The 14,005-nt window shown below is 34.7% G+C and overlaps 1 protein-coding gene across 1 annotated transcript in view; it reads left to right on the top strand.

The window, feature by feature from the left end:
* The window catches only part of DTNBP1 (dystrobrevin binding protein 1), a 68,385-nt gene that overhangs the window by 17,112 nt on the left and 37,268 nt on the right, over positions 1 to 14,005 (top strand). Inside the window, exon 6 of the mRNA XM_071736387.1 lies at positions 1,039 to 1,171. Within this exon, the coding sequence (XP_071592488.1) occupies positions 1,039 to 1,171 (133 nt within the window). The remainder of the gene's footprint in view (positions 1 to 1,038; positions 1,172 to 14,005) is intronic.

Raw genomic sequence — 14,005 nt, 5'->3', positions numbered from 1 at the left:
CTTTTTCCTACACTCAACATAGTGGTTATTGGCTCACTCTAGAAGGATTGCTTCTATCTCTTACAGGCAAGGTGAAACAGCCATTTGCTGAAACTGAAAAGTTACTTTAGGTTTTCTGCTATTTTGTTCCATCTTCTGTATAGTTCTTTGCATCAACAATCAAGTTCACACACTGCAATGGATTGGTGTATCTGTGTCTGATCTGCAAAATCCCTTCTGTTCTTTGGTTTCTATTTTGGTTGTGTGACTTATGCTTCCTCCCTCTGCTATAGGAGAAGTCCTGGCAAAAGGGTGAATAATAGTCTTGCATTCACACAGCTCCATCCCAGAGTGGATGGTTAGAATTTGGGAAAATTGTATTGACACTACATTCAGCATTAAGCACACACAGGAAGAGTGATCCTTTGATACAAGATTCACACGGGATAATTCAGGTCAGAAGGGACCTCAGGAGTTCTCTAGTCTAAATTTATACTCAAAACAGAATGAGCTAAGAGATAAGATCATGTTTCTTGGGGCTTGTCACAGATGCGATTTCTTTTAACTTAAAACTCTGAACAGTTATGGTTCAAGAGGAGATACAGAAGTTTTGCATGTTTTTAAGTGCATTGGTTAAACAATTAAATCTAGAGATTTGTCTGTCTTCAGTCTTGGTCAGTACCGCTTTATTTCTCAGACTGGTAGCAGGCAGGAAGGAGTAAACTTGCAGTATGCCCAAGAAGCAATGTTAAATTATGGTTTCTGGGTGCTGCTTTTCCTGAAATATAGAGCAGGAACATGTGAGACAAAAATGCTGGGGCAAAACAATGGTTCAGCAGCATCTTGCTGCAATAGGAACGTCAGATGTATCTCCCTTAATGTGGCTCTGCTGTCACTCTTCACTGTTTGATGTGGACTGAATTTGTTTATCTTTCTGAGCCATTTTATGTGTGTAATTATTATGATGTTAAATATGTAGCTTTATGAATTCCTGTTTCTGTTCAGGTGGGTTGTCCATCTATTGATACAATTTGATGTTCATATAAGTGTTTCTTATAGCCCAGCTAGAGGCAAACTTTGAGGAAATGGAGAATCATCTATTGTGTCTTGAGGACCTATGTGAACAGTGTGAGTTGGAAAGATACAAATGTATGCAGACATTACAGCTGGAAAACTACAAGAAAACAAAAAGGTAAATAAAACAATTGTTATAAATATAAATTAGTGTAAAATAAAAGCCTTTTGTGATTATTTTCCAGCACATACATAATACAATCCCTTATATTTTAATCTTTTAAAGAAACTGTCATCTTTGACAGGAAGTTATAAATTTGTAATAGGTTCATTAAGTGTTGGTCTAGCTCCTGGTGATGAACAAAGAGTATGTGTGCTTGGAAAATTATCACTACATTGTTAACATGAAGTCATGCTTCTTATTCTCTACAAACAATTGGAGTAAGGGCTATTGTTACTAAGCACTGATAAATTGTTGTTTCTTTTAATCCCTACCCTGTTTTTTTATTTCCCCCCCCCCCCCCCCCGTGTATTTTATCTGTAAAGTAGGAACTGTATTTTCCTATATCTTCTTTTCAGTTCTACCCTATCCTATATTTAAAAGCACCTTTCATTCTGTGTGAAAGGATGCCATTCTCTTACTTGCAAAGACAGTGTATTGCTGCTTGGAATCAAAGTTCAAGTTGTAGCCATATATATGAAAAGTCAGGACCTTTAACTATCAAGCTTTGTATTTACCTAAAAGATAAAGCAAGAGATAAATATTTAAAGCCTAAATAACTTAAACTGACAGTGCCAAATAGAATGCTGCTGAAGGAGATGAAAAATCATTACTAAGTCCACTACATAACTGAGGAAATGAGGAGTTAGATCGAAGCAGTTTGTTCAAAGATAAGTCTCTGACAGACCTGTGTTAAGGAGTGGTGGGTGCACACAGAGGCTGAGAGACCTGCAGCCTCCACTGACAAAAGGATAACCAGGTTACTTATCTATCCAGCCAGGTGTCCTGTTAGCCTGGTGAAGCACCCTGGCACTCTCCTCACTTCACTTGATTGTGGAAGCAGGTTTGGCTCATGTGGCATGGGTCAGAATAACTGGTTTAGTCTGCTGTCCTAATTAGGATGTGTTTATCAAGTGATCAAGGGCAGGGCTATGCCATACAGCACTGGTCACCTTGTTGGATAGTTTGTGTGTTTTCTTGTTTGTTGACTTTCCTTTTGCCATCCTTGCACCTTTTTTTTTTTTTAATCTTGGTATACTCCCAAATAAATAATCCACTAATAATTCCCTATTAGTTCTGCTTTTGCTGCATCTGTACTCAAATTTGCCATATCTGATATATTATCTAGGGAATATTGAACTGTGTTGTTATAGATATGGTTACTGAAGTACTGCTGTTGTTGCAAGTTCTGTCTCCCAGAAGGTCCCTGATACTGTTTGTCCCAAGCTAGGGCAAAAGCATTTTCTCTCTCTCCAGGAAGAGTCAACATTAGTCATTATGGCTGCATATTAATTTCTTTGAACCTATTTAAATAATTAAATACTGATTAGGAATACATTTTTAATTCTAAATATGTGTTATTTAAGTAAATAACACATAAATTTAAAATTTCCTTAGCACAGCAGATTTGTCACCCATAAAATACAATAGTCTGTCTGAAGTTTTGTGAGGTTTTTTTGTTCTCTCTGTTGTCCTTACTCCCTCTCCACATCCCCTTGCCTCCTTCTTCAACATGAAAATAAAGTGTTAAACTGTTACCTACTCTACTTAGCAGCATCTAATCAGTTTTATAAATAGAATCCTAAGCAAACTACTTAATGTAATTATAAGCTGATTACATTTGGTCAGATCTAGACAAAAGAGAAAAATGCAGGTAATTTCTGGTTGATCATTACCACTGTAAGAAATTAGGTAAGAAATTAACTGCTAGCTCATTACTAGAAGGACCCTTGCCAATGTAGATACTTGAATGAACAGCCAGTTACTGTGAGTGTGACTTGTTATCTGTGTTTGGACCTAATTTTCTGTCTTCCTCTGTTTAGTGTTTGGCTTGGGTTTTTGTGAGTTTTTTTACTATGATACTAGCTACTGAAAGAATGAAATGGGGGATTCATGAGTCTATTCTCTCTCTGTAACAAAAAAATTATTTCCAGTGAGTGGTTTTGTGTAAAAAAAAAACCCAAGTATTTCCTCTGTTTTGGCAGTGTAGGAAAACTGAGATGAACACAAACTGTAGAAATTGTTGTTATTTTGAGCATGTGACAAAAAGTAATTTTATTATAAAGTATTGCTTAGGATAGGAGTTCACATAGTTCAAGTCTTTTGAAAAGTCTTGCTATATAAAAGATTCAGAAGAAGGTGCTTTAGGTCAACATTATACTTTTGAAATGCATCTTATGGTAACTATGGGAACTGATTTTTAGAAATAGATCTTTCATTTAAAAAGAGCAACTTATTTCAGTTCAAAGAGATCAATTTTTTCTCATTTGTCTTTGTGCTGATTGCTAGTTTCAGAGTAGACTCATCAGTCCCAAGGTGGATTCTGCAGTGTAATATGAAGGCTGGTATTTGGGAGGGGATTGATTGCTTTCCTTTGTGCTTATCTCTAAAATTTGTAATACTCTACTTTGGTGTTAAATGTATTGATCAGAGTAATAGTATGAAGTTGAGATTCTACCCTTGTTTTCTCTAGTTACTCTTGCTGTACTTGTTTGCATTCATGCTAGCATTCAACCATCTTGGGTTTTTTTCCTGTCCTTTTTTTCAGTCAAGCACGAGTTTTCATCCCTTCCCTTCACCCTCCTACTGAGGTTGTACAGTTTCTGATTGCAGAAGACTACTTCTGTCACTCCAGTCTCCAGTGACAGTTCTTGCATTTCTGAGGCAGTGCACTCTGTCCTTCAGGAAGCACTGTCAGAAGCTTCCTTTTGTGTGCTGAATTGCAGGCTTCTGGCATAGGACAAAATGTTTCTCTCCTGAAGCTGTACTTGCTGTGAAGCTCTTAGTTCCATTTTTATCCATTTCAGATGGATCACCGTTTTAAAAAAAAAAAACTAGAAACTCCTGGTTATTAATTAAAAGGAGTTGCCCAACTCTAACATTTTGTAGGAAAATATTTGAGATAGCAAAGAGTCCTTATCACTGGAAATGACTGCATACACTTTAATGTGTGTCATTTGGCTTGATGCATAGCTGTCTGAATTTTAATTTTTTTAGGACTTCCAGATTAAGAATCCTTTCTGGTTTTCAGTACTTGTCTTCTCTGAGAACAGACATGGCAGGAGTATGAATGGAGAAATCTGAAATCCTCAGTCTGAAGTATATCCTGATGCTAGGGTATACTTTAACAGGTGAACATTTAGTAATATTGCAAACCATAGTGGGGCTAATTTTTTTTTTTTTTTTTTTCGGTGAGATTTAAAGAAATGCTTTACCTGAAGAGAAAACATGTTCTTTAGATGTGTATTTGTTCCTAGTTTTTGTATTCTAAAGATTTATTTGTTGTCAAATAATGGATAATGCCATAATAATGCTCTGGTAATTAGTGCACTAGATGAATAATTGGACAGATTGTTGTAATTCTTGTTAGATGCAGTGCCCTTCTGTGATGGTGGTTTTATATTACTGGAGAAGAATGTTGGATTTGGTTTCTCATTCAGAAGGGTATAAAATTGCATCGTATAGAGATGTGTATGTGAGAAAATGTCTTTAAAAAGTTACCACTGATAAATTTATTTCTTCTCTGTGGTCTTCTGTTGGTTTTATCCCTCTTTATTGTTGTTTTAGCAACATAAGGGTCACTAAGGGTTGTTGAAGTTAGATACTGTGGTTTATGTTAGGCCTGAACAACAAAGAGATACAAAAAGTAAATACAAAAAAACTTGCGTAGACAATTCAGACTAGTCTGCTTTTTGGAAAAGCTCCCTCTAACTTGGGCAAATTAGTGGCTATTTACTCAGTAACGTACTTTGAATTATTGCTGTTGTTTTGCTGCATGTTGCATTCATATATATCTAACTCCTGCCATATCGCTGTAAAAACTGCCATTTTTTTGTGATCTTGTTTAACCAAAATTAATTATTATTTTTATGAAGGTCAGGATAGGGAAGATGGACTTACATACAAAACTGTGTTGCCTAGTAAGACTTCTATGTCTGTAGGCCTCGTTTAGATCCCATAGTGTTCCCCAAGTGAAAAAGTAGAACAGTAATCTGAACAGTACATCGTCTTCAGTGATTAATTCCTCCCATCTGGCAGTGGTAAATTTACATTGTACCTTTATAATTCTTTTAAGCTTTGCATGGTAATTTGTCAATGCAATATGCTGTTGTTGCAGATGTAACATACAAGTATATTTTCTCCTTCCAACCTAAACACACTGAATTATTCGTAATACTCTATCTGCATTTTTCACAGTTCTCATCAAAATTTTCTTCAAAGTCAGGTATCATACCATATTCCTCTTGATAAGCCTTTTGGTGGTATAGATTTTCAGCTGTTATGCCTCAGTATATCTGAGTATATATTTAAAGATACTGCAAGGGTGGAAGAGAACTTCATAATCTTCTGGGCAGCTTTCATGTTAGATGTGCAGTAGATGACTGGATTTGAGTTTTCATTAGGCAGTAATTGTATGGCTACAAGTTTCTGTGCTGAAAGCAGACTTCACATTGTGGAGATATTTACCATCCTGCTGTTCGTGAGTTTGCATACAGCACAATCAGTAGGAAGTGTTTTTATGGTGATAACTGACTGGAATTAATTTTATGGCCATCAGTTACTTCAGCTTCTTTGGACAGATACATGGAATTAGAATTCTTACCAATCCTGAGAAATCCTGGGTTTGCACAAGCTTTGGAAAAGTTCCTTTGGTAATTGTGCTTCCTTTTGTGTAATATTAGTGCTCTGCATTTTCTTTTGTTTGCAAAAACACTTGCAGTACACTATTTCACATGCATCAAACCCAAAGGAGCAGACTGCTTCATTGTTAGTGAATTTTACTTCTGTCACTGCTCTGAGTATTAGAAAACATTGGGCAAGACCGAATACAAAGGAGATCAAAAGACAGCAGGGTTTTTGGCAGGTTTTTATGTTATTTGCTAAGTGTGAAAGTGCAGTATCATTTCTGTCACTGTTGATTAAATTTTGCCCTTCTTTTGTGGTGGTCTTTGCTGGATGCAGAGAGACAGTGACATTGTGACAAAGAGATTTGTTGTGTACCTTCTCCTTATAGTTTTGTTTTCGTTTGAATGGGCATGTAAAAGATTTTTTCTTTGTTGGCTTTGGTGACCTGTGATTAAAGACTGAATATTTGTGTTGAATCTTCTGCAACTTACAGTACCTTTTACTAATGTTTTCTAGAAAATGTTAAACATTACATCAATCCTGCATAACTTTAACTTTATGTAGTACCTGTTACTGGGCATAATCTGCAAATCTTGTCAGTCTGTTAGTACCAGGCATTCTTTCTCCAGACTTACTGTACCAATAATAGAAACAGATGGTTTCAGACATCCTTGATCATTGTTTTGCACTCTCCCTCACCTCAAAAGCTCTGTCCCTGGGGATTTCTAAGAAGAGACTGATGTGGCACTCGGTGCCATGGTCTGATAACCACAGTGGTAGTGGATTAAGGGTTGGACTTGATGATCTCAGAGGTCCTTTCTAACCCAGATGATTCTGTGAAAACTGCATTATTCATTGAATTATTTCATTCATTGTGTCCAGTGGCAGGAGATAGGGCTTATGCGTTTACCATTACCATGCTGAAATCCCTTCTCTCCTTTTGAGCACCAGTTACCATGCCTCTTGATAAATTCTTCCTTCACAGTGAATTATTTTCCTGAGATCTTTCATAATTCCTTTTAACTTATATCCAAATCCATTTGGTTTTGAAACTGTTCAAGGAAAAATTGTGCTAAATGCACTTGCTGAAAACATCTCTCATTGTGAGGGAGATTTTGCGTTCCTATGTTAAAGGGATATGTTGAGGATGCTTGAGGTTGTACAAGCTGTACCACTAAATGCCACAATTGGATTTGTGCTGTGAGGAATTATGGTTAAGAGTGCATGTGTGATTGCAGGCTTTTTTTTTTTTTTTTTTTTTTTTTTTTTTTGCCTGTGTGTGGACTTGTGGCATACTATATGTCACTTTGAATAAATTTTGGCCAGTTTTTGAATACTGTAATTTTTTTTTTCTCTTAATCCTTACGGGGAAATTGGCAGCCAAGTTAAAGCAAGGTCTGAATTTTTTTGTGCACTTGTTTACCAAAAACAGGTTTGAGGAGCCCTTTATCTTTCTAGGAAAGACTAAAGGTGGTGGAGATGGCATTTGATGGTGGAGTTGTAGTTGTTTGTACCTTCTCTTAAACTTCCTCTTCTCTTAAATTTCTTCATAGCTTTTAATTGTTTGTAGTTTCTCTTAAATATCTTTTCTCAATTTCAGCTTTAAACTTTGATTCCTGAACTTTTGGTCATATGATAAAAATAAAGAAACTGTGCTGATACATGTCATTTAGTCATCCAATGACATTGCATACTAGGATGAAGGTTCAAAACCAAAAAAATTTTTAAATTGTCCCCTTTTTGGATAGCAACAGGATAAAAGCAAAAATGTAAAAACTGGATCCGGTGCAAAATCTTACATCTAAATGCGTAACCTTTTAGAAATGTTATTTCAGTTTCAGACTCCAGTTTGGAATGATTCCAATATTAAACAGTCTGTATCAGTCTCTTAGCAAAGGACGGAAATCTTACTTGGCTGTTTTTAAAGGTTTAGCTTCTCTTATTTTCTTCTATTTTTAATGTTGCTTCCCTAATTTTTAATGATATTTTGAACGATGACACCTGAAAGGTGACCCCCAATTAACTTAAATTTTTTAAACTTCCAAAGAGAAATGCTTTCACTGTACCCTGAAACTTCAGAGTATGTAAGGGCAGTCCTTGATTTTACTTTTATTTGTTAGCTTGATTACCAGTTAATGTTTGCAATTCCTGTTATGAAATTTTGCTTTGATCCATTCCTTCATGGGCAATGAGGCTTATGTAGAAGTCTTTCTGAAAGATATGGAAAGACTTCAGCTACTTTTGTGGCTCCATTTGAGTATAGAAGCAAAAAAAAAAAATCTCCATTGATGCATTATTTAAATTCCTTAGGTTTTTTTTCCTCTTATCTTTTACTGGATAAAATTTCACATTTGATGGTGAAGATCCTGACATGTCATCAGTGTTTCTTCAGATAAAAAACCCCTTGCCTGTTGCTTAATTCCAACATTATTTTAGTAGTGGTTTTAGTTGTTACTTATTTTTCCTTACTTCAAGGCTTGTCATGGCTTCAGGCTCAAAGCCATTTCAAAGTAATAGTCTAAGTGATCTGGAAAGGATGCTCAAGCAATTTGGGGTAGGGAAAACATTTTTGTGTCATTGAGTTCTCAAGTTTTTTGTTTTTATTTCTGATGACATCAAGAGAAAAGTCCTGTGGATTTTTAGCTGGCTAAATCTTGAATTACTCTATGGAAGGAATTTTTTTGTATATTGCTTTGAAAAAAGTGTATCAGACATAACAGATGAAATGCAGTACCTCTCAGGTTTTGTTTTGGGTCTTGTTAGGTGTTAGAAGTACCTTCGAATGTAAACTTTTACGTACAATGTAATACTGTAAAATTGCAGATAAACAACTATGCTTTCTTTAAATGTTAATTTTTGCTTGTAAATAGTATTTACAACTCAGTGTTTATAAGCAACACACTTAGTTGTAAAATCTTTCAAATTTAATACATAATTTTTACCACCCGTGTGCTGTCTTGAGATAGTTCACACTTGAGCCTAGCAGTTTCAATTTATTGGCTGTTACTTTCAGGACTAGCATTAGAAAATCATTCCTGACATTCATTTATGACTTTGTTACTTTCTTATCTGCCCACTCTTTCCCTGAAGATAAATTATGAAGCTGTCAATATTTCCTGCTGGTGTCATTGTAAAGAACTTGGTGTCTCTGTAGTCTCTTGCTATTTGAAAGATACAGTAGAACCTGAGAACCTTGTTTTACTTTTGTTGAACAAACTAAGTTCCCATTGGTTTCATTCACTTTAAGGAGGATGTTTTTGAATACATTGATGTTGTTTTAGAATTAAAAAAAAATTGACTATATATTTTGCAGTGATTCTGTGGGTTGAGATCATACAGGCAATATTATAAAATTACTGGTGACAGTTATTACCTTGAGGTGATCAAAGAATAGTTTAACTCATTTGAAAGCCATTGTTTAAAGAAATATAAATTCATAGTGAACAGCCAAAGAATCACTGATAATTCTTCACTATTTTTGGGTGAAGGATAGGACAATGGTTGGCTTTCAGTAGTGTTTGCAAAGCTTGGAGCTGTCTGCATTTAATACACTACTGTGAGATTAAAGAATTTTCCTTGAGATACCTGCTGTAAACCAGTGTGTAATTTCTGCTCGAATGTGTGGTTTTGCAGTTACTATCTGTTCCTAAACTGGGTAGTGAAAACATGATGATGGTCACTGCTAGATGATTAATAAGCTCTTAAGCCGAAGTTTCTATATTTAGTACTTTGTCATTTTGTTATGTTTATATTTTTTTTCCAAAAAAACCCCAAACAAACCACAAACAAAATCACTTCAGTAAATCTGCTACTGCAAGCCGCATATGCTGGTCAAGTTGAATAAAGGCTTTGCTACACAGTTGTGTTCTGAGTTCCAAGTGGAAGGTTTGTTTTTGTTTAGTGAAAAAGTGCTGATCTGTAGGATTGTAAATAAAGAAGTGAATTGTGAAGTACTAGAAACATTACAGGCAGCCCAAATTTTAGATGTGATTATGACATGACCTCTTTTCATTAGTCACTTTAATTACTTAAATATAGAAGTGACAAGAGAACACAATGCATATATTCACAGCATTCCAGGGATCTTAAAAATAATAATTCAAAAGACATATTCTGTTTCATCAGTTTCAATTCTACATTTCAGTGCTACAGTTTTAATTGACTTAAGAATTCATTGTACTTGTGCAAGCAAACATTGTATAGAACATATACTTCAGATTCAAACGAGGGGATTGTATTTTTTCAGTGTTTATATATATCCTTTTTCTCTATACCTGTGGCCCTTTTTTGATGAGATGTTTCAGAGTAGTTCTCCATGGAATCTCTTGGGCTAGCAGTGATTTAATTTTATTTGCTTCAGCTATTTTGAAGCAAGAGACCTTGTCAGCTGTGCCTTTTTAGGCATGGTGCATAGAGGGGTTTATCATCAGATTTACCTTTGTCTGTCAGAAAGGGCTGAGAATCTGATTAACATCTCTTACGCCAGCACTGAAATACACCCAAATATCATCTTTGTCCTAACTTAAGTATTATCTTATTATCTTGAAGAAGTAGGCAACCAGTATGCAGTTGGAGTTTCACCAGTAATTGTTACCCTTGTAGCTATCCCGTTGGTCATTTTCAACTGAATTTGAGTGATACAGAATTCCACAGATTAATCAAGCCCTCCATGTATTTTATGAAAATAAGCAGCTGGAAGAAAGAGATTAAAATTATTGCCTGTATGTGTGTCCAAACTGTTTTTCTTGGGCATAATTCCAGTGAAGATGGAGCCTGTACAGCCTCTTGCTTTTCAGCAAAGGAATAGAGCTTCGTCAATTGCACCACGACAAGTACAAGACTGCTTCTAAAGTGCCTCCATGCCTTTGTAGTCTGATTATTTTAGCCTTTAGCCTGTTATTTTAACCTTTTCTCTTGCTCAGTGGTACTAAACTTAATATTTTATGAAGTGGAGGTGTTTATATAAAAAGAAAACCATTAATTAGGTAATTTCTTCTGAAAGCTTAATATTAATGATAAAAAGCTAAAGACTATTCTTATTTGTGTAACTAGCCATATTTGTTGGCACTAACCTAAAATTTAGTAGCTAAAGTGCATATAGTCAGAATGTACTCAGTGGGTTTGATTGATTAGTGGTGAGACTCATCATGGGAGTTGATTAAATCTATGGATAGATGCTGAGCAGCCTGCATCGGGCTTCAAGAATCTTCATGTATAGTGAGGCTAAGTGCAAGGCAGGAGTGTGGTTTTTTTCTCATTATAATGGAAAGGATTATGCCATCTATCTATGAAATGCATGTATTTTTTTTGACAAAATCTCTGTAAAATCCAGGAGCATTTTGCTGGCATTTCACTATGGAAAGCTTTCAGTTGCCTTTAAACTAGTTAGACAAATGAAGTAGAGGGGAAGGGTAGCTTCCTGTGGAAAACACGTATAGCATAATTAATTCACTTTTGAGCTAAAACAGTTGATGGAACTCTTCTTCAGAGATGATTCATTGTACTACAGTTTTGTCTTCTAATATGGTGTTGTTAGTAATCTATCTGTCAAAGGCTGAGCTCTGTGGCTGTAGCTTTTGTATAAAGCTAATACAAAAAAATTAGCTCAAAGAATGAAGAATTTAAAGTAAAGGAAAAAAAATTCAAAAATGTAATGTATAGCATCAAAGCTGGTAATTTAATATGGCAAAGTCAAAATAATGAGGCAGCAGTCCCAGCTACTCACATAGGCCTACTTAAAAAGCAAGTTTTTCTTCTTGCTTGCTTTGTAACATTGTTTTGAAGACAGCTGTTTTCCAGAACTTTTTCCAGTTTAATCTTTCCCATTTTCATTACTCATACTAACTGCTTTTTCTTATATAGTGTCTGTGTTCCAAATACAGTTTCTTTCTTAATATAAATTCAATGTATTTACTTCTGTGAATGATTTTTTTGTCTAAAGATTCATTGAGAAGATGTAGGAGGTATACTTTTTCTAACAGTTTATCAAAATACAAAATTATTTCTTTACATTTGTCTAGAACTTTGTAATTGTACATCTAGAAAAGGTACTGTTTTAATCTTATGTCATGTGTTTTTCCAGTGTCTTTACAAATCATAGGAGACAAATCATAGTCTCCTTTCCACTTTAAGTTTAGTATCTGGTTCTTACCAAAGCTTCTGATGAACAAGGAACATTAAGGATTAAAATCTTCATATTTTTTAATTGGATAATTTAATTTTAAAAAAGAAAAATCCTCCATGTTGCTGATACAGAACGTATTTTCAATAAGCATATTTTAATATGTATTTATAAATAATATATATTTCTAGAACTAAGAAAGCTGAGAAACCACAAGATGAGATTGGTTCATTCATGTTATATAACATATAAAGAATCATCAGGTTTTGGGTCTGAATTAGTATGAGGGTATTATGAGATGCAGTTCCTTAGATTCCAAATCTGTATTTTTACGGTATGTGAATTGTAGATATTTTTAATTTTTCAGATTTATTACGTGATCTAAAGAAAAGTTTTGTCAAATATTAATTTCCAGCTTTCTGGAATGGAAATTATGTGTGTGGATATAATAACAACATCCTAATGTAGCAACCCTAAAATATTGATGGATTTTAAAAGGCAAAATTCTGGGGTTTTAGACAAAAACAATGAATATCATCCTCAGTTGGTTACTGTATTAATACTATCTTGTTTGCCAGCCTGTTTGAACACAATGACAAACAGTGGTTTGTCTTCTCTTCTGGAGTTAAGTGTCATGAGACCTCCTGATACTAGGAGAAAATAGTGTCAGGTTTTGTTCCTCTTACTTTCACAAGATGTTTCCTCAGTGTAGTTTTAGTTAAGTCTATGGAAAACAAGCATTTCCTGTGATTGTTGTCTTGTCAAAGGGTATTCCATTATTAAAACATAAGGAGTGCAACTTGAGGGAGTGATTAAGAGTTTTGTAATGATATTTAGAAAAATTCATTAGTATATGAACTGCAAATTGTAGGTGTTGTGAAGCAGCTTTTCCCCTCTGCTAAAAAAGGGAGGAACTAGCTTGGGAAGGGGTTGGAATAGAAGCAGGAAGGAAAATAGATACTCACAGGAAGTTACAAGTAATAGACCTGTACTGTAAATTACACTATAGCTTATTTCCTGCTAAATCACCCATTCTTTCAAAAACCAGTAGTTGACATTTGGTGACAAAAGTGGGATGTTCACTGAGAATGTGGAGGTAAATATATTCTCTTGCTTCTTTTAGAATACTTTATCCTGCTTAGAAAATTAATTGTTTCAGGCTTTAAACCATTGGGTCTTGTTTTGATGCATGAAAATTGCTGAGTTGTATCATCAGTTAGGGAGGAGAAGAAAGGAGAAGAAGTTACCACTGTTTACTTAAGTGAAAACAGTGTATATGGTAACTGATGAAGTACGTTTTAGTCTGAGTCTGATGTCGTTTACTTGGGCAAGTCTGCAAGGCACAGAATGACAAAATATGCATCATAAATGAGCTTTTAATAAAGAAAAGGCCAGCATTCTGCCTTATCTAAGCTATAGCTTTGATTCTTCCTTAGCCTCTGAATATGTTATAAATCACTACTTTGCAAAAGTTGCAAATTGAGAATTTTCAATTTCTTGAAAACAGAAAAGTATTTATCCTAGTTTTCTAGATTTTGTATTCACAATTGCATCACTGTTAAAAGTGGAAGATGGCCTAGTATGAAGGAAAAAAATGCTATAGCTTTTGACTAAATTTCTTAGCTTTTTGACACGTGAGTATTGTGGGTTATCTGTCACTCTCTGTATTTTAAAATCCTCTGAGAAGTGTCACTATTTACCTCTGTTGCCTTTGAAGTGTGTTGTAACTGATATTGTCAAATTTTATTCCTTCACTGCTGTCAAAAATATTTTTAATAGCATTGATGAAAACTGAACATTAGTTGTTGTTCACTAAGCCATAGATGCTTTAGTACCTAAAACCTTGAGAAATCTTAATTATTTTTGCAACACTGTACCTAGAAATTATGTGTCTAAATATAAATGGGCAAAATTTATATATTTGTACATGTTTATAAATAGGTGGTAGCCTAGTTTCTAAACAGATTGATAAGTGTTTGTTTTAGATACACAGCAATATTACCCTTATGAATAGTGATGCTCAAATTCTTTGTATTAATCTTTTT

Source organism: Heliangelus exortis, chromosome 2 (genome assembly GCF_036169615.1).
Source record: "Heliangelus exortis chromosome 2, bHelExo1.hap1, whole genome shotgun sequence".
Taxonomy (NCBI): domain Eukaryota; kingdom Metazoa; phylum Chordata; class Aves; order Apodiformes; family Trochilidae; genus Heliangelus; species Heliangelus exortis.
The sequence above is the reverse complement of the archived record's forward strand: the minus strand, read 5'-3'. Positions and strand labels throughout refer to the sequence as shown.